At 39.8% G+C, this 19,673-nt stretch overlaps 1 protein-coding gene across 1 annotated transcript in view; it reads right to left on the bottom strand.

Annotated features, from left to right (window-relative positions):
- The window catches only part of DNAJC15 (DnaJ heat shock protein family (Hsp40) member C15), a 68,582-nt gene extending 49,619 nt beyond the window's left edge, over positions 1–18,963 (bottom strand). The window contains exon 1 of the mRNA XM_019447462.2: positions 18,824–18,963. Coding sequence (XP_019303007.1) covers positions 18,824–18,928 — 105 coding nt within the window. The 5' untranslated portion in view covers positions 18,929–18,963. The remainder of the gene's footprint in view (positions 1–18,823) is intronic.
- Between the last annotated feature and the right edge of the window lie 710 nt (positions 18,964–19,673).

Raw genomic sequence — 19,673 nt, 5'->3', positions numbered from 1 at the left:
GTATTTCCTCCACTTTAAGGTCACTTGAGGGGCGCATGGGTGGCTCAGTCGGTTAAGCATCCAACTTCAGCTCAGGTCATGATCTCGCGGTTCATGGGTTCAAGACCCGCATCCGGCTCTGTGCTGAGAGCTCAGAGCCTGGAGCCTGCTTCAGATTCTGTGTCTCCCTCTCTCTCTGACCCTCCTTTCCTCTCTTTCTCTCTCTCTCTCTCTCAAAACTAAAATAAAAACATATTTTGGGGCGCCTGGGTGGCTCAGTCAGTTGAGTGTCCGACTTCGGCTCAGGTTATGATCTCGCAGTCCGTAAGTTTGAGCCCTGCATAGGGCTCTGTGCTGACAGCTCAAAGCCTGGAGCCTGTTTCAGATTCTGTGTCTCCCTCTCTCTCTGACCCTCCCCCATTCATGCTCTGTCTCTCTCTGTCTCAAAAATAAATAAACGTTAAAAATAAATAAAATAAAAACATTAAAAAATTTTTAAGTCACTTGATTTATTTTTAACTATAGACAAGCATTAATTTATACAAGACTAGACAGTAAATAAAAGGGTAAAACAAAAACAAAGCAAAACAATAAAACAAAACAAAGCCAAAAGTCAAACATAGTTAAGAAACAAAACTCAGGCATGGCCCAATTGAGTATTTCTCCACTTTCTAATATAATTAAAATCCCCAAACTGAAATTCTTGCTGTAAACAGTGATTTCTTAAGAATAGTCTTCAAGTACTATTTTGCATTTCTTCAGTGACCCACTGATGTAAACCTTATCTCCCCTTTTCCTAATAAGATAAGCAGCTCTCTTTGTTCACATTCAACATAGCTTGTCAAAATCCTGCCCCAGTATCAACCTAGCTCTGGATGCCTCAGAGAGCACAAAGAGCTCCTGGGCTCATCACAGGTTTGCCAAACCAGGCTGTACATTTGGTTTCATGTCCTTAAACCTGAAGACACTGTGATGGTTCATTTCATATGTCCATTTGGCTACATCAGTCATTTAAACACTACTGTGTAGGTATTTCATACCTGTGGCTAGTGCGTATTATCTTTAAAGAAATTTATCTTTGATAATATTGGTGGGCCTCACACAATCAGCTGAAAGGCGCTAAGAACAAAACCGAAGTTTCCCTAAGGAAGCAGAAATTCTGCCTCAAGAATAAGCTGCTGTCTGAAAGTTTCCAGCCTGCAGGCCTGCCCTACAAATTTTAGACTTGCCAGTCCACATAACTATTTAAGCCAAATCATCAAAATAAATAGATAAATAATACATACTACTTGGTTCTGTTTTCTGGAAAATCCTGACTGATACAGATTTCTGCTTTAGGACCAGAAAATAAAGCTTTTAGGCATATGCCCTTGACTCATATATTATTCACTAATTAAATCAACATTTAAACATTTAATCTGGGTGACTACTATAGACCAGACACTGCAGTAGGGATAGAGAAACAGATCAGTAAGATGACCTCACAAAGGTTACAAACTGATTCACAATCTTAAACCATGCATGCCTTCAAATTTTACTAGTTTGCTTTCATTATTTTATTTATCCATAAGCATATTTAATTCCTTTTAAAACTTACTAGATTTTTAGCTAGAAATACTTCTTGGATAATAAAGGTATGCTAATACTAGTTGTCAATGATTCTCAAAAGTTGACATATTGGACACTTTCATTCTTAGGCTCAGATTTTAAGTCAGATTATGGACCACATATAAAGCATGCTCTAGGCTACTTGCAAAAGCACATGGTTGTAAACCCCATCCATTTTCTCGTGTTGCTATATTAATATGTGGGAACATCGAAGTTAAGATCCACCGCTTTATACGATTATACTGAGATAACCAGAGCGCTAAGAATAATCCAGTACACATACTTTGCTAGTGTTAACACAGTTCATCAGTAAATTTTGGAACAAGGATGCACTAACTAAAAACTATTCTATGCGTATAAAATTATAATCATATAGTAATTGGAATTAGAAATTTTGTGAAAACTTTCACTTTAACACTAGATATAACTTGAGAGGGGAAGACTTCATTTTAATATCTTTATTTCATTTTCGTTGATGTAGTAGGGAGCAATGGAATTGAGAGGCTGAAAGAGGGCTTTTGCAGATATTTGACAGAGGCTGCCAATAAGAAACCTGTACCTACTCTTACACATTTTCCGTAGGAGCTGGTCCCAACCCTGTATCCGGAACACGGCACTTTTTATCAAAATAAGTTCTCTCTCCTCTGAAGCTGCTGGCTGTGAGCAAGGGAGCAGAGGTACCTGAGTCATATCCCCACTACCCTCACTGACTCCACTAGTCCCTGCCCTTCTATGTCACCACCCTTCACGAAAAGGTGATATGATCAATCCTTATCCCTAACAGAGAAGAGTGTTGCGAACATGGCTTTTCAGCTACTAAACAGGAAAGAAGAAAAATGGAACTACTCTAGACAGGCAGCAAGATCAAGTAAACTCTCAAATATGAAAGAAATCAATGTCATTGGAATCTCCCCTATTCCAACATCAATACCACCTATCTCCCAGTTTATTTCTCCACTGTGATCCCAGAATTGTCTCCCTTACTAAATCATGAGCCTCTAGAGAGCAAAAAGTAGGCTTTATTCATCTTTATATCCCAAAACATATTATGGGCTAAATAAGCTAGTAGTTAGTTGACAGGATGGATGTATATGGGGACAGATGGTTAGACAGACAGATGGCCAGCTGATTGAGTCCTCTGCTTCTGGGCAATAGATGGCTTCTGAGAAGAGTCCAGATAAAGCTGAAGGACACAGTCAAGGTTAGGCCAAAGAGGAAAAAGGGAAGGTATAGGGACAAAATAAAGGTTAGAAGCTGGGAAACCTGACTTCTGACTAGGGTGCTGCCCTTAACTCATTGTGACCTTTGGTCATCCCAAGTGAATGTGTATGTGTGATAGAGGGCAGGGATCATCTATAGAATATATTAAAAATCTATAAAATGTTAAATACAGATTAGACTAGTTACCTATGGAATATTTTAAACAGATTAGATCAGACAACTCATAAAACATAAAGTCAACCTTCCATCTATTTAACAATATGGAATCATCTCAAGATTAAGCAGACAGACCAAAAACAGACAAGATTTTTGAAGCAAAATTCTGATCAGAAAGCTAACTCAGAATGATACTGAAAAATAACCACAGCATTTGGAAAATACCTATTAAAAAGTAATAACTATCATAGGCTCTGTATTCTTCCTTTGTAGCTCTTGATGTTAAACACATCAAATCTATAAATACAACTTCTGAAATGTGTTCTTTGATCTGAAGCTTCAGATATACCTCTTCTCAAAAGCTGGGTCTTCTGGGCACTTCAAGGTTCATTTAGGTCTAAGAGTTACTTTAACTTGTTCATCACTGCTATTTAATTTGCTGGCCCTAAATTGATCTCTTTTATGTTTAAGGAGTATCCTCAGTTCTGTTTTCTAAAATTTGGAGGAAAGAGACTTTTTTACCCAATGGATATCCTTTACCATTTTATTACTGTACTTTTATTAAATTATTTCCATGTCCAGTGATGTCCTGAATTAAGAGTTCTAAACTATCCTTGAATTACAGTTCTAAACAAATTTCGCCTTTCTTCAAATGAGCTTTCCCTTCCCCACACCTCCACACTCAATACATACTTCTCCCCTCAATACATCTCTTTCTGGAAAGTTTCCATTTCTCTTTAAAAATGTGTTTTTCAACTGAGAACAAACTGAGGGTTGATGGGGGGTGAGAGGGAGGGGGGGGTGGGTAATGGGTATTGAGGAGGGCACCTTTTGGGATGAGCACTGGGTGTTGTATGGAAATCAATTTGACAATAAATTTCATATATTGAAAATAAATAAATAAACAAATAAATAAATATTTAAAAAGGAAAAAAATCAAAATGTTTTTTTCATGCTTATTATTTATTTTTGAGAGCAAGAGAGAGCACAAGTGGGGGACGGGCAGAGAGAGAGAAGACACAGAATCTGAAGCAGCTTCCAGGCTCTGAGCTGTCAGCCCAGAACCTGATGTGGGGCTCAAACCCACAAACTGTAAGATCATGACCTGAGCCGAAGTCAGACACTTTACTCACTGAGCCACCCAGGCCCCCCTGGAAAATTTCCATTTCTATTTGACTGTTTTAAAAGGTACAAGCAGAAATACACAAATTATTCTAGATATAGAGACACCATACTTTTATACAAAAAGATATGTTTCTGTTTTGCTTTATTTCCAACAGCTTCCATAGGGTGTCCAATGTTTTGTTGTCGTTTCTGACTACTACAGTAAGTCAGTGTCACAATCATAGAGCTGAAAGGAATTACAGAAAACATCTAGCATAGAAAAACCCACATTTTATAGAGGAAGACACTGATGTCCTAAAAAGTGACATTCCTTGTCCAAGGTTTAGCATTGGTCATTAGTGTCTGCACCTAGACTAAAATACAAGTATCCTAATTCCAGACCAGACCCTATGTCTTCAAGCAACAATTTAAAATTATTGCCATGCCCTCTCCTGCTTGCACTCTATCTCTCTCAAAAATAAACATTAAAAAAAATTTTTTTTAAAAATGGGGCACCTGCGTGGCTCAGTCGGTTAAGCATCCAACTTCGGCTCGTGTTTCATGGGTTCGACCCCCGCCTTGGGCTCTGTGCTGATAACTCAGAGCCTGACGCCTGCTTCGGATTCTGTGTCTCCCTTTCTCTCTGCCCCTCTCCTGTTGGCACTCTGTCTCTCTATTTCTCCCAAAAATAAATAATAAACATTAAAAAAAATTTAAATTATTGCCATGCTCTTTTAAAAGATTATAAAAATTCGTCAATCTTTCCAGTGTGAGCTGATAGGCAATGAAACATCCCTATCTGACTTCAACACCCATTCACAAACACCTTATAATGTCTTATCCTATTTATTAGTTTTTTAATGACCTAGAGAACATAATGTCATTTAATTATTTCATGCCAAACTAGATTCTAGCACCAGTCCTTGATGCCCTTACTCCTCATAATTCCCTATTTTTTCACAAAATTTTATATTCCCTCACCCACTCCCAATAAGTTGTATTTTCAATACTCTCACATTTAATATAAAATCATTCAGTTTTTAAGTATGGAAGCGGATAAAACTGACCACTTCAATAAGCAAATAAGTGGAATTACTCATATTTCCTTCAACTTTTCTTCTGGATGGGAACATGTGGCACTCTGTCATTCTTTCAGTATAAAGACCAGTACTAATGAAAGGCACACAATTTAGCCAACAACTGAAAGTCTTACAAGTTGTTGAGGGAGTAACTCAATGAGCAATCTCATGAACTGATGCTGGGAATGCAAATTGGGACAATCTGTCTTGAAAGTAATTTCAGCATAGGAATCAACATCCTTAAATATATGCAAGACACTAGGCTCAGTAACTACAATTAGAAAAAATTACACTAAGAAAATAATCAGAGAGGTGCATAAAAGCTTATATATGAGAATATTTATAACTGCACTATTCATAATATAAAAAGTTGGAAACAATTAGAATACCCAACAACAGGGGATAATTAAATAAATTAGTGCATATGTGAAACATGCACTGACCTATCTACTTACAAATAAACTTTAAAAACAAATTCTTCCTGGCACTCTCCAATAAAAACAAATGCACTGATCTCTGGCATCTCCCTTTTTATCCTTGCACTTAAGTTTGCACCCTGAGCATAAGAATGATCTTGCTGAATCTCTAGCTGGCCTCTTCTCTATCATGTACTCCTACAAGCTTTTATTACGCTGACTTTAGAGGCCCTGGGCAAGTACTCCCTAAACTCTCTTAGATTACATCTGATGTACACCTTACCTGCAACACTCTGTAGCTTTGCTTATTCTTCTTGCTTGGCAAATCATGCCACTTTCTAAAAGCTACTTTTACTCCCTTACAAGAACCTATTTTACTTTAGGCAACAATTTCTTAGAGTGGTAATACTCACAGCTTAAATTTCATTACACAGTATTCTTTTCTTCCTTTCTGAGTTAAGGTGAGATAAAATTAACTCTGCTTCAAGGTTTAAGAATTTTAAACTATCTTGAAGCATCTGAAGACTCTGAAAATTACCACAAATATCAGGGCTATAAATCATTTCTTGGAGCTGGATTTCATCAATTTCCGATATCTAAATGACGAAGCAGCAATATAATTTAGTGAAAAAGTCAAGGACTTCCAAAGTCAAAATTGGTTTCATGTTCTAGTCCTGCCACTTACTAGCTATATGACCTTGAGAACTCTTTGGTCCTCGGTTTTCTTATATGTAAGAAAAGAAGATTCTAACTTCACAGGGTTAAGATGAGAAATGGGACAATGTAATCACAGTGTTTGGTACTTAGCAGACATTAACTGTTAGTTTACTTCCTCCTTAACCATTTGCATGCACATCATGCACTCAGTACATTCATGCATATCATACAGTTTTATCTTCTTTTCATACACGCAATGAATAAAAATAGAAAATATTACTAATATTATGGAAGCAGGAGGAGACAGGTATGAAATTTTTCATTTTATAAAAGAACTTACATTTGAAAAGATTAAGAGGCAGTGTTTTGGGGCAAACAAATCTGGAAAAAACTTGTACTGGCCAAAAGTGAATTAAAAAAAAAAAACTCCTTTATTTATTTTTAATGTTTATTTTTGAGAGAGAGAGACAGAGTGTGAGTGGGGGTGGGACAGAGAGAGAGGGAGACACAGAATCCGAAGCAAGCTCCAGGCTCTGAGCTGTTAGCACAGAGCCCAACACAGGGCTCAAACTCACGAAATATGAGATCACGACCTGAGCTGAAGTCGGATGCTTAACAACTGAACCACCCAGGCGCCCCCAAAAGTGAAAAAGTAATCCTCTACAAAATCTGAGTCAAAAACTCTATGATACCAATATAGACAACTTTAATATCAGAAATAGATGTGTTAGGGGCACCTGGGTGGCTCCGTTGGTTAAGCATCCAACTTTAGCTCAGGTCATGATCTCACGGTTTTTGAGTTCAAGCCCTGCATTGGGCTCTGTGCTGACAGCTCACAGCCTGGAGCCTGCTTCAGATTCTGTGTCTCCCTCTCTCTCTGCCCCTACCCTTCTCTCTCTCTCTCTCTCTCTCTCTCTCTCTCTCAAAAATAAATATTTTTTAAAAATTAAAAAAAAAAGAAATAGATGTGTTGACACTTAGAAATGAGAATGAATGAGTCAACAGTTCTAAACTACATGATATTCCATGTAGTTTAAATAGAATAGTACAAGTTTTCTAGAATGGAGGGAAAGGCTGAAACGGGCTACCCTGAATCAGTTAAAGGAATATACAAACTGGGTATCAATTCAGAGCCTTTTTTAAAACTTCTATTTAAAATTCTTCACAGGGGTGCCTGGGTGGCTCAGTCGCTTAAGCGTCCGACTCTTGATCTCAGCTCAGGTCTTGATCTCAGGGTCATGAGTTCAAGCCACACATTGGAAAAGGGGTGTCAGTTGAGTGTCTGACTCTTGATTTCAGCTCAGGTCATGATTGCAGGGTTGTAGGATCGAGCCCTGCATCAGACTCCATGCTGAGTGTGGAGCCTGCTTAAGATTCTCTCTCTCCATCTGCCCCTCTCCCCTACTTGCATGCTCTCTCTTTAAAATAAAAAAATAAATAAAAATAAAAGATTCTCTCTCTCTCTCTCTCCCTCCCTCTGTCCCTCTCCCCTGCTCATGTTCTCTCTCTAAAAAAAATAAATAAATAAATCTACTCTTTAAAAATCTACTAATTTTACAAAAACCATATATTTAGAAATATTATTAAATACTATATAGTAATAAAGTTTTTGGTGAATAAAACTGTAACATCATTGTATGTAGGCAGTATTTGAGGGGAAAAGTGCTGTTTGTAGTACCATCTGTAACTGATTTCATGGCTGGCTTAGTTCTTATCTCCTCAGTTCTATATGCCTGCTATACAAAACTAATTTTTTAATGTTTATTTATTTTTGAGGGAGAGAGACAGGATGACGGGGGAAAGGGTAGAGAGAGGAGGACAGAAGATCCAAAGTGGGCCGTGCGCTGACAGCAGAAGTCGGATGTGGGCTCGAACTAACAAACCAGGAGAGTATGACCTGAGCAGAAGTTGGACGTTTTAACCGACTGAGCCACCCAGGCACCCCCAAAACTATTTTTTCAGTTGTGATGGTGATGATAGTTATTGTGAAATTCCAGAGATACCAAAAGGAAGTGGAATTATTCTCTGGAAGACCATAATAAATTACTTAGAGGAATATGTGATATTTTACCATATCCCTGGACATAGGCACTTCTGTTCACTGACCTGGTAAAACTATAACAAACTTGAAATATAATGATAAATACAGAACAATTGATGAATCTCTCTCTCTCTCTCTCTCTCTCTCTCTCTGATTTCACAATCCCCTGACACTCTCTGTTGGCAGATATTGAAAAACAAAAATAAAGCCAAACCAACAAAACAAAAAAGTGCATTGCTGAAGCTGTAGGAGAAATGCCACATTCTCTAGTGGACTAAAAGCAAAGCCACTTACTCCAAGACAAGGAAATCTTTTAGTATCATACTTCATCAGCTACACAAGAGGAAGATAAGGAAAATGGGGACAAGTTGGGTAAGAGGATAAAAATGAAACTATTAGGATCCAGAGTTGTGACCCAGAATGAAGTTTCCCATGAGATAAAATGTTATACACACAAGGCTTCTTAGAGAAATGGCTGATTCTAGGACAGGAGCAAGAAATATACAAAATAAGCCTAGAACGCCTTATAGTGCCAGAAGTAAGGAAGTGCTCAAAAAAACTCCACAATAATGGGGTATGTCAAAGGTATATGGGAACCAACTGAAAGAGATACCAAGGCCGAAGGAAGAATAATTTAAACAACAAAATAAACAATACTGTTATAACCCAAAGTATAAATATCCATGAATCCAGGCCAATATAAATACATGATGGAATAAATAAATAAATGGGGGAGAAGAGACAAATCTCCTGTGCAGAAAAATTCCAAATACTTTCATAAAGAACTCCACCCTCAAGGAGGGGAAGCATAACTCCCTACTCCTTAAATGTACGCCATACATAGTGACTTCCTTTCAAAAAGTACAGTAGGGAAAGGGAAAGGGGAAAAACAGCTAACTTTACAGTGGAGAAACCAGACAAATACTACGTCATCAGATTAGTTCAAGGAGAACCTAAATAGTGAGAAATCATGTTTCTAGTACGTGCCTTCCATATGGACAAATTCCAGCGGAGAGGCACTACAAAATATCGGAATAGCATTCCTCAAATCTGTCAGGCGCATCAAAAACAAGGCAAGTCTGAGAAACTGTCGGCCAAGAGGAGCCAAAAGAGACATGAAAACTACATGTAATGTGATCTCCTGGATGAGATCCTGGAATACATTAGAAGGGCTGTAGGTAAAAACCAAGAGATTCTGAATAAAGTAGGGACTCTGGTTAATAATGTATGAAGCAACAATCGTTTGTTAATTATAAGAAATGTACCATACTAACACAAGATGTTAAAAGGGGAAACTGAGTGTGGGTACATGGAGATTCTGTGTGCTCTCTTCTCACTTTTCTGTAAGTCTAAAACTGTAGTTGAAAAAACATCTAATTTTAAAAGAAAAAAAATGTTATATGTGATTAGATTTTCACGAGAGCTAATAATGTTTATTGAATCCCTAACAGCATTTAGATAACATTCAGAGCACATAAGACAGTGAAAATGGAGTTCCTGAAATACTCTGTCTTACGCTGTGAGTTAACATAGACCTGTGGGCTAAGGGAATACACACCATTTATAAACTAGTGTTTGGTAACACTGCTTGTAGGAGACTATGCTTTCAAATTTCTCACATCTGTGAAATTCAAATCATCTTACAGCTGAAAATAGATAAAAGTAAGTGTGTTGGTCCCAGACCTGTTTGCATTCACTGATCCATTTCCCGGCTTTTCCCTACTCTGTTCTTTTGGGAGGAGAGCTGAGTCCTGCAGGCTCCTGTGTCACCTGGCTCCAGTTGAGTCTGATGAATGGGGCTCAATGGTGGGAGACAGGAGGGTGGGGAAAAAAGGGAAGTCCACGGTACGTCTCCCCTTTCCTCTGCCTTGTAGCAGCTCTCACAGCAGCAGCGTCCCGAGGCTCCAGCTCCCTCCTGCACAGACCCCCACGGTCTAGTTACAGAACAGTGGTTATGAAAACACCTCTTCCTTTTGACCCTGCAGCCGGAGAGCGCTAGTGGCTTTTTCCTGTTCTCAGCCTCTGCACTGCCTCACAATCCCATCTTCTCAACAACTCCTTCACCTGTAAAACCAACTCTCTACATTCCCTTTGTTTTACATAATTTAAATGTGTCTGTTTTCCTAGTTAGACCTTGAGGACACAGACAGGTTGAAGGGCAATGGAGATGGAATATATTTTGAGTAAAAGCAGAGTAAAGAAAACAGAATTCCGGGGTGCCTGGGTGGCTCAGTTGGTTAAGCGACCGACTTCGGCTCATGTCATGGTCTTGCAGCTCGTGAGTTCAAGCCTCATGTCGGGCTCCATGCTGACAGCTCAGAGCCTGGAGACTGCTTCGGATTCTGTGTCTCCCTCGCTCTCTGCCCCCCTCCTGCTCATGCTCTGGCTCTCTCTCAAAAATAAATAAACATTAAAAGAAAAAAAACTGAAAAAAAAAAAAAAGAAAGAAAAGAAAGCAGAACACCTTTGGAGCTCATCCACACATCAACTGTGTGGCCCTGGGCAAATTATTTCACTGCTTTAAGCTTTGATTCGTTCATCCATCAGTGGGGGATTATAACAGTATCTATGTTTCACAGGGTTATTACATGGACTAAATTACTTCATGCATTTAAAGAACTAGCCTAATGCCTGGTACAAAACATTTAGCTACCACCACTATTACAGCTGCCATTATGGCTTCTAGACTCCAGAGGACTGTCCACTGTAATACAATCTTAACTGGTCTTGCCCTCTTCTGCTTCTCTATCCTCTACCCTTCTTGAACAATGCCCTAGGCTTTATCTTCCTGAAGCCCACTACTGATCACACAGCTCCTACAAAACTGCAACAGCCTATAGATAAGGTACTCGTTCCTTAACCTGCCACTCAGGTATATCCACAATCTTATCCCAACATATTTTCCCTTACTTTTTCCCCCTTAATATAAGCTACAGTTGGTTTTCTCTCTTTCTAGCTTCTCTCGAAAAATGAGATATTTTTCAAGGCTCTTGAGGAGAAACCCATGTTTGATTCATCTTTGTACTTACTACAGCACTTAGCCTCAGTACTTTACCTAATAAAATGGGACTCCATATCTCACATTTAGGTAGTTTTGCTTTTGTCTCTCTTGCCCGAAGAGACATATCTAAAACATGTTGCTAAGGCCAATATCAAAGAAATTGCTGCCCATGTTTTCTCTTCTAGGAGGTTTAAAGTAGGACAGTACTTAATAGAATCGGTCTTGCATTAGGTATTTAAATTTGATCCAATTTACCTTCTCGAGCAGTGACAGGCAAACTTAAAGCCCACAGGCCAAATGCAGCCCTCCAACTATTTTGTTGGATAAATAAAGTTTTATTGGAATAAATATTTTTTGGAATACAGCCATATTTATGGATTATCTATGGCTACTTTTGGCTTTACAATGGCAGAGTTCGGTAGTGTAGTAGCGACCCTGTGGCTGCAAAGGCTAAAATACTACTTAGCCCTCTACAAAATAAATTTGCTGACATCCGTCCTTGAGAGTGGCAATCCTGGTTTATCCATATCCTCCCCACAGACATCTAGTATATAGCTTCCATATATTTGGTGTTCAAAAAAAATTTTTTTTTAATTTTTTTTTAACGTTTATTTATTTTTGAGACAGAGAGAGACAGAGCATGAACGGGGGAGAGGCAGAGAGAGAGGGAGACACAGAATGGGAAGCAGGCTCCAGGCTCTGAGCCATCAGCCCAGAGCCCGACGCGGGGCTCGAACTCACAGACCGCGAGATCGTGACCTGAGCTGAAGTCGGACGCTTAACTGACTGAGCCACCCAGGCGCCCCCAAAATTTTTTTAATTAAACTGAATTGACAAACTTTAAAAACAGAGTTGGAGACTGTGTTATTGGAGGTAATAAGCAATAAAATTACCAAAACCTGGAAAAGCACATCAGAAGTCAGAGTATTAGGTATACTCTGACTACACATACTATTACTTATATTTTAGCCCTCTCTTTACCATTAAAAAGTGAAACAAGAGAGTCTCATTTATCTTATTCTTTTCTATTCCTTAGGGCTATCAGTTCATAATTCTATAAAACATTTCTCTCATCTTCTATTTTTTTCCTATCCAGTTGTTTTCATTCAATTGCTAATTTAAACATTCAATAAAAATTTATGGAGCAGTAACCAGGTTACTGGTACTATGTTGAGAGCTGAGAGAATGAGGATCCTTAAAACTTGGTCCCTGCCTATGAAGGCTATCTAATCTTCGTTTAAAAGACATATTTCAAAAAGGAGAAGCACTATTTAAATACCAGCAAATCAACAAGTGGGTCAAGTCTGGTATCTGTTACTGTCACCTAATTTCAAATCTTCACCAGAAAAAAACAAAAAAACCAAACAAACCAAAAAAATTAAATGTTCCACTACTATGAATCCAAGTATTTCTGAAAATTGGGAAAACAGCTCACTCCATCACAGCTGCCACTGCTGGGGGAGGGGAAAAAGAGCATCAAATTTGTTTACTAATTCCCTAAGGCATTTTATTCTTCCAAAACAGCATAAGCAGTAAATAACCTTCTCAAAAAATATAAGTTGCCTGAAAGTGTTATAAAATGCTGAAACTTCTATGGAGACTATAACACTTAAGTTCAAGTTAGACAACAGCTGTACCAGTGGGAAATTAAGAAGGAAAAAAATCATTCTGCCTCAGAAAGAGGCAGAACTGGCGATGCAGAGAGTAAAGATGGAGACTATTCACTCATACCACAAATATTTATTTAGCATTTACCATATACATATACAAACATTTACTCAGCATGCACCAGGCCCAGTGCTAAGTAAGACAAAGACTCCTGTTCTCCCTCAGAGGCTAACATAAAGGAGAAATCCTACAGAAAAAACACATTCATCAATGTCAGAATCAAACATTCATGTTTAAGTCACTCAACAGTAATAAAGTTAATAGCTGTTATTTAATAAACAATTAAGTGACCACCCTGGGTCAATTACAGTGCAATCACAGAAGCATAAAAAAGTTCTTGCTCAGAAGACTTCACAGCCTGGGTGCTTATACAAAGATGAGTAACTTTTTAAAGTTTATTTATGTATTTTGAGAGAGAGAGTGCACATGCAGAGAGAAGGGGCATAGAAAGAGAAGGAGAGAGAGAAGCCCAAGCAGGCTCTGCACTGTCAGCATAGAGTCCGACACAGGGCTTGAACTCAAACTGTGAGGTCATGACCTGAGCCGAAATCAAGAGTCAGATGCTTAACTGACTGAGCCACCCTAGCACCCCAACGATGAATAATTTTGATAGATGAAATATTTCAAAAAACTGTACAACTTTCTGAGGAAGTACACAAGAGGAAACATTACTAGGGAAAGGGAACTTGAGTCAGGCAAGGCTTCACATCAGTAACCTGAGTCTTACAAAATGAACAGGAGTTTGCCAGGCAAAGAATTTCAGACAGGAGAAAACCACAAGTGAAGTCAGAGCACAGGGTCCAGTGCAGTGTGGGGAATGGAAAATAGGGTTGGGGTAAGTTGTTTGGGGGTCAGTTGATAGAAAGCCCTGTATACCACCCTGAGGAAAGTTTGGACCATGGTACACTTAAAAAAGGTTATAAAAATAACTGATGGCAGTGTGAAGTTTAAAAAGGATAAAGTACCAGAAGCCAAGAGGACTGTTTTTTAAAGGCTATTACAATAGGCCAGGGGAGAGATGACAAAGACTAACAGAATAGCAGTGGCAAGGTCAGAGGAAGAAATCAGAGATCAGGATAACGGACTAACAGAAGAAACCTGGAGATAGAGAAGAAACCAGAAATGATAATGGCATTGTTCACGATAGGGGAAAGAAGAGAATCAGCTCGTATGGGGAGAGGACATAATAAGCTACATTTTAGGCAGCTGAAGTTTGTATTTGGTTTGTAGGACTCAGTGGTGAGACAAGTGGAAATTCGTATTAACTCCATTCACTGAGAGAATAGTTCCCATTCCTTCCCATTCCAGAATAACATTTATTCATTCAGCAATTTCTTTTTGGAAAGCTTATCACATATCAGGCACCATTATAAATGCTGGAAAAACACAGACAGCAAGCAAAGTCCCTGCCCATGGAGCTTAGATTTCAGCCTCCTCTTATCATATAAAGTTAACCTCCGCTTATGATAACAGTGAGGGAAAAAATCAGATAAAATTAAAACTATGGATATACAATATGTAAGTCACGTGATTTCTTCAAAGGGAAGCTTCAAGGTAAACATTTTAATCAAATTGCGATGAAAAATACTAGAAGTGATTTGTTTTGGTAATAAGTAGTTAATGACTTACATGTTTGATAGGTTTTCGTTTCCAAGCTGGCCTATACTGAAATGTGTATGTGGCTAATTACATGTTACACTATGCTACTGACACTAGGAGTTACGCTTTTTGGGAAAGTACTGAAAACTGAAGGCTATCATTTCATACAAACCAGGTTTTTTTCAAAATGCTTTAAAAATTGGTAATATTCTCTTCCTAACATTCAAGTTTCTTCTCTACTTTTTCATAAGAATCAGTTTTGCTACAAAGCAAAATCTGACCATGACCTCTATTAAAGAATTAATTTTAAGCTACTATTTTATTCAAGGTATGACATGGGTATTTTTGCCTATATTTTTATCTTTTTAATCTCCTAAACTGGTTATTGCACATTAATTCCTAGTCTCTAAAGGGAAGTTTACCTGAGAAAGAGTTATTTAACATCTACAGCTGCTTTAGTATATTTCAACAACTTTAAAATAAATTGGATCTTTTTAAGAAACAATGTAAAAAATTTCTTCTTCAACTCCTTGATATTTTATTTTTTACTATTTTATTTCCTAAGATTACCCACATGTCCCACTCCTGGGTTGTTTCTTTTTTCCTAACACTTACTCTTTGTCAGCTTCCCATCACTTTCAGTACTTCCAAGCTCTCCCAAAATTATTACTATCAGTTCTCTTATCTTCGAACACATCATTGGTCATTACCTGGACCAATGATTCCAACAGAAGCTGAACAGATCCTTAGGGACATTTTGAAAATCTGTGAGGACCTTTTGGTTGTCACAATCATTTGGATAGGAGGGAGGGTATTTGGTGGATGGGGAACTATTCATCCTAGAAGTCCTAAAATGTGTAAGACAACCCTGTATAACCAAGAACTGTCTGCATCCCTCAGGATTTTAAAAGATCTGCTGGGCATTAAGTAGGTGAAAAGTTTATTTATGATCATCTTAGTCTAAACTTTTATAATATAGTATATATAAAACATATCGTTTTTGTGCTATTTTAAAGAAGACCAAATTTTTCAGAAGTGCAACTATTATTTACGTAAATTGAGGGAAGCATCCACTTTGTTGTGTTCAAAATTTTACCAAACATTGTTAACAATTTGGGAAAAATCAGTTTGTCAAGGATGATGGCCCTTACGGTATCTGAAATGCCAGAATGCATGTGAAATCAGTCTGCATTTATAGTTGTCACATTCATAGTGATTCTTTGCAATATGCCAGCAATTGATTACTTCATTTTATCTTCTAATATAATCATGTCTGAGCATTTACATACCTAAATAGCAAACCTGTTATTTTCTAATAAAATATTTCACCTTTATGTTTCAATTAAAGCACTACATTGGTTTTTTTTTTTTTTTTTTAATTGATTTATTTTGAGAGACGGGGAGGGAGGAAAGGAGAAGGAGAGAGAGCGAAGACCGAATCCCAAGCGGGGCTTGATCTCACGAACCCGTGCAATCATGACCTAATCTGAAAACAAGAGTCAGACGCCACTTAGCCAACTGAGCCACCCAGGTGCCCTGCATTGCGTTGACTTTTAAAAGTTATTTTTATGAGTATATTTCATTGTCTATGATGATCATTTTAGGATATTACAGAAGACTTTACAAAATATTTATTATAAAAAAGGGGGCACTAGGTAGGACAGGAATCACTTTAGAATCACTGGCCCACACTTTAGCCTTCATGTGCCTGGACTACTGAAGACATCTAACTGATATCTTAAATTCTACACATACCCTCCTCCAAATGAAGTACCTACAGATGTGAAAGATCACCAATATTACTTCTATCTTCAAAATACCAGAGCTGCCAACTGCCTTGCAAGTCGGTCCAGTACTGAGATTTCTACAATTCTCCATAAAGAGATTCCTCTACCTAAGAACTTACCCGGTCTACATCACAGACTGAATATTACCCTCAAAAAGCCTTATTTCTAAGAAGTCAGCAAGTCACAGTGGAAGGGTAGAGGGAATCCTAGGTCTGCCCCTTACTTATTATGACAATGATCCTTGGGTAAGTTACCACTTTTTTTTTTAGTGTTTTTATTTATTTTTGAGACAGTGAGAGACAGAGCATGAGCAGGGGAGGGGCAGACACAGAATCTGAAGCAGGCTCCAGGCTCTGAGCTGTCAGCACAGAGCCCGACGCGGGGCTCGAACTCACAAACCGTGAGATCATGACCTGAGCTGAAGTCGGACGCTTAACCGACTGAGCCACCCAGGCGCCCCTACTTACCACTTTCTGAATCTCCTCATTTCTTTTTTTTTTTTTTTAAATATTTTTTTTTTTTCAACGTTTTTTTATTTATTTTTGGGACAGAGAGAGACAGAGCATGAACGGGGAGGGGCAGAGAGAGAGGGAGACACAGAATCGGAAACAGGCTCCAGGCTCCGAGCCATCAGCCCAGAGCCCGACGCGGGGCTCGAACTCACGGACCGCGAGATCGTGACCTGGCTGAAGTCGGACGCTTAACCGACTGCGCCACCCAGGCGCCCCTCCTCATTTCTTAAATGAGAAAAAGAACCTTCCTCCCAAGGTTCTGGTATGAAATGACTCAAACAAGTAAGAGCTCAGAGCTTACTACTTCAAACTTTCACCTGTTTTGTTTACTCACCTATCCCAAGGCCTTAGAATAATAACTGGCACCTAGCAGTATTCAAGAAGTGTCTGTTGAATGAAAACACATTGCTTCCGGAAACCTTCCCAGGCAAGCCCAATCTGACCGCTCCAGAAATGTATCAGTTAATCAAGCAAGGATAACTGAGTGCCCACAAAGTGAGCGGTTACTAGAAGAAAATCCCCAGTCCCTGCTCTTAGGAAACTTAGAAAAATACCGGAAAACGACCGGTCAACATAAAAAATGTCATAGTACAGTAGTCAACAAATGGTATGGGACAGTTAAGTGCTGTGCATCTAAAGGCAAGGTCTACATCACGGCAGGCTGGCACAGCATGGAATGCCACGTGAAAAAGAAACAAAACAGCCATGTTTCTAGACTTCTTCCACTCTTCTTACACAAAGCCTGAGAGAACTCTACAACAGCCAAACCTGTCACTTCTCTGCTTAAAGCTCATCAAAATGGTATCACTGCCCTCAGGATATCCTAACTTGTTCACGTGTTTTATCAGATACTTCGCATGTTCTAGCCCCCACTTATATCTGGCAACTGCACGGATTAATAATGTAGCCACTAGCTACATGTGGCTGAGCGCTTGAAATGTGGCTAGTCTCAGGTAAGATGTGCCATTACTGTAAAATACACACTGGGTTTCAACGACTTGGTACAATAAAAAAAGGATACAAATAAAAAATACCTCAACAATTTTATATTGATTACATGTCAAAATATCAATGTGGATACACGGGGCTAAATAAAATACATTGTTAAAACTAAATTCACCTGGGGCACCTGGGTAGCTCAGTCGGTTAAACATCCGACTTCCGCTCAGGTCATGATCTCCCGGTTTGTGAGTTCGAGCCCCATATCAGGCTCTGTGTTGACAGCTCACAGCCTTGAGCCTACTTCCGATTCTGTGTCTCCCTCTCTCTCTCTGCCCCTCCCCCGCTCTCTCTCTCTCAAAAATAAACATTAAAAAGATAATTAAATTAACTTCACCTGTTTTTCACGTTTTAAAAATGGCTACAGAAAACTTAAAGATCTGTATGTGACTTGCATTATGCTTCTACTGGACACTTAACTTTTCCCAGCTCTGCATTTTAGCCTGAAGAAACCACTTGCAATTTCCAACTGGGCCCTGTTTCTCTGGCTTACGACTCTGTAGACACTACTACTGGTGCCTGAAACACTTTTTCCTCTTCCTTTCGCTGAGTTATCTGCCACTCATTCTTCAGATCTTAGTTTTTAACCGTCTTTCTCCAAGAAGCCTCCTCTGACTTCACCCCTTACCCCCGCAAGGCTGGAGTGGGGTCCACTCTAGGCGATAGGTGAATCCATCCTACCTAGGATGATAGGTGATCGGCGAATCCATCCTACCGTACTTACCACGCGGTATCTGCAACTGCCTGTCTCCTGGTCTATCTCCCCGCAAGACTGTAAGCTCCTTGAGGGAACAGAGACTACACACGCCTACTCGTCCACGCCCGGCACGGAGCACAGCTCGGCGCACGAAAGAGGGGGTGGGACAAGGATGTGAACGCCGGGACTGCCACCGTCGGAAGGGAGAGAGGGGTGAGGAGTGACGCACGGCCTACAGGAGTCCGCGGGGTGCCAGCAGGCAGGCCCGGAGACGGGCGGGAACGGCCGGCGGAACTCACCAGTCCGTGGTCGATGTCCGCATCGGCCCTTTTGGTCGCCGGCGGCGAATACTCGGCGTAACGCAGACCTTCGCCGGCAGGAGCGACGCCGCCACCGGCAGCCATGGCAATGGGAGGCGGGGAGGACTCCGGGCGCCGGGGCGTCGCCTACGAGACGGCCGCAGGGACAAACTAGTTAGGGCGGTTCACTCGCGGGTTTAGTTGGCACCGCCCCCCGCTGCCCCAAAGGAGGGCGTGGCCTCAGAAGATCTCGTTCTCACCCAGGCTGGGACCGTTTCGTCCCAGCGAAACCTGGGGTCAGACTCCGAGCTGAGACCCCCTAGGACGTGTAGGGTTTTTTGTTTGACGGAGATAAGGAGGCCTAAAGTCAAGGTTGGGCCTCTTGGGCATTGTGTGGTGGAGCTGGCTCTTCCCCAACCCTCCTTCCTACCAGGGGCCAGGACTCAAGCCCTATGGTCTGATGTTATTCTCATCAAATTGCTATTCAAGGAAGACCCGGAGGCTCCAACTGCAATACCTATAGGTCTCTGACCCACACCAGACCTTTCTTCCCACCCGCAACTACTGATCATACTTCTGTTTAATGCCGCAATTCTCCAACCCATGAAAGCAATAGTAATTTGCATATTCTACCCTTCGCTCCGCATGGACGGTTATATTTAAGATGAAATTACAAAGAAGAAACATAAGCAAGGAAATAAACCTCACTCCCCACAAATGGTTTTGTGCTGACTTGGATGTAGAAAGACCCATTTTATTATAAATGTTTAAGAGAAGCCTTTTGGTGCAAAAATTAACCAACAGATGAAGCCAGTGAAGGGTTTTCCAACTCCTGAACCCACTTGGCCCC

Source organism: Panthera pardus, unplaced genomic scaffold, assembly GCF_024362965.1.
Source record: "Panthera pardus isolate Hobbes unplaced genomic scaffold, ASM2436296v1 HiC_scaffold_1, whole genome shotgun sequence".
NCBI lineage: Eukaryota > Metazoa > Chordata > Mammalia > Carnivora > Felidae > Panthera > Panthera pardus.
Note: the sequence above shows the minus strand (reverse complement) of the source record. Positions and strands in the feature narration are given on the sequence as shown.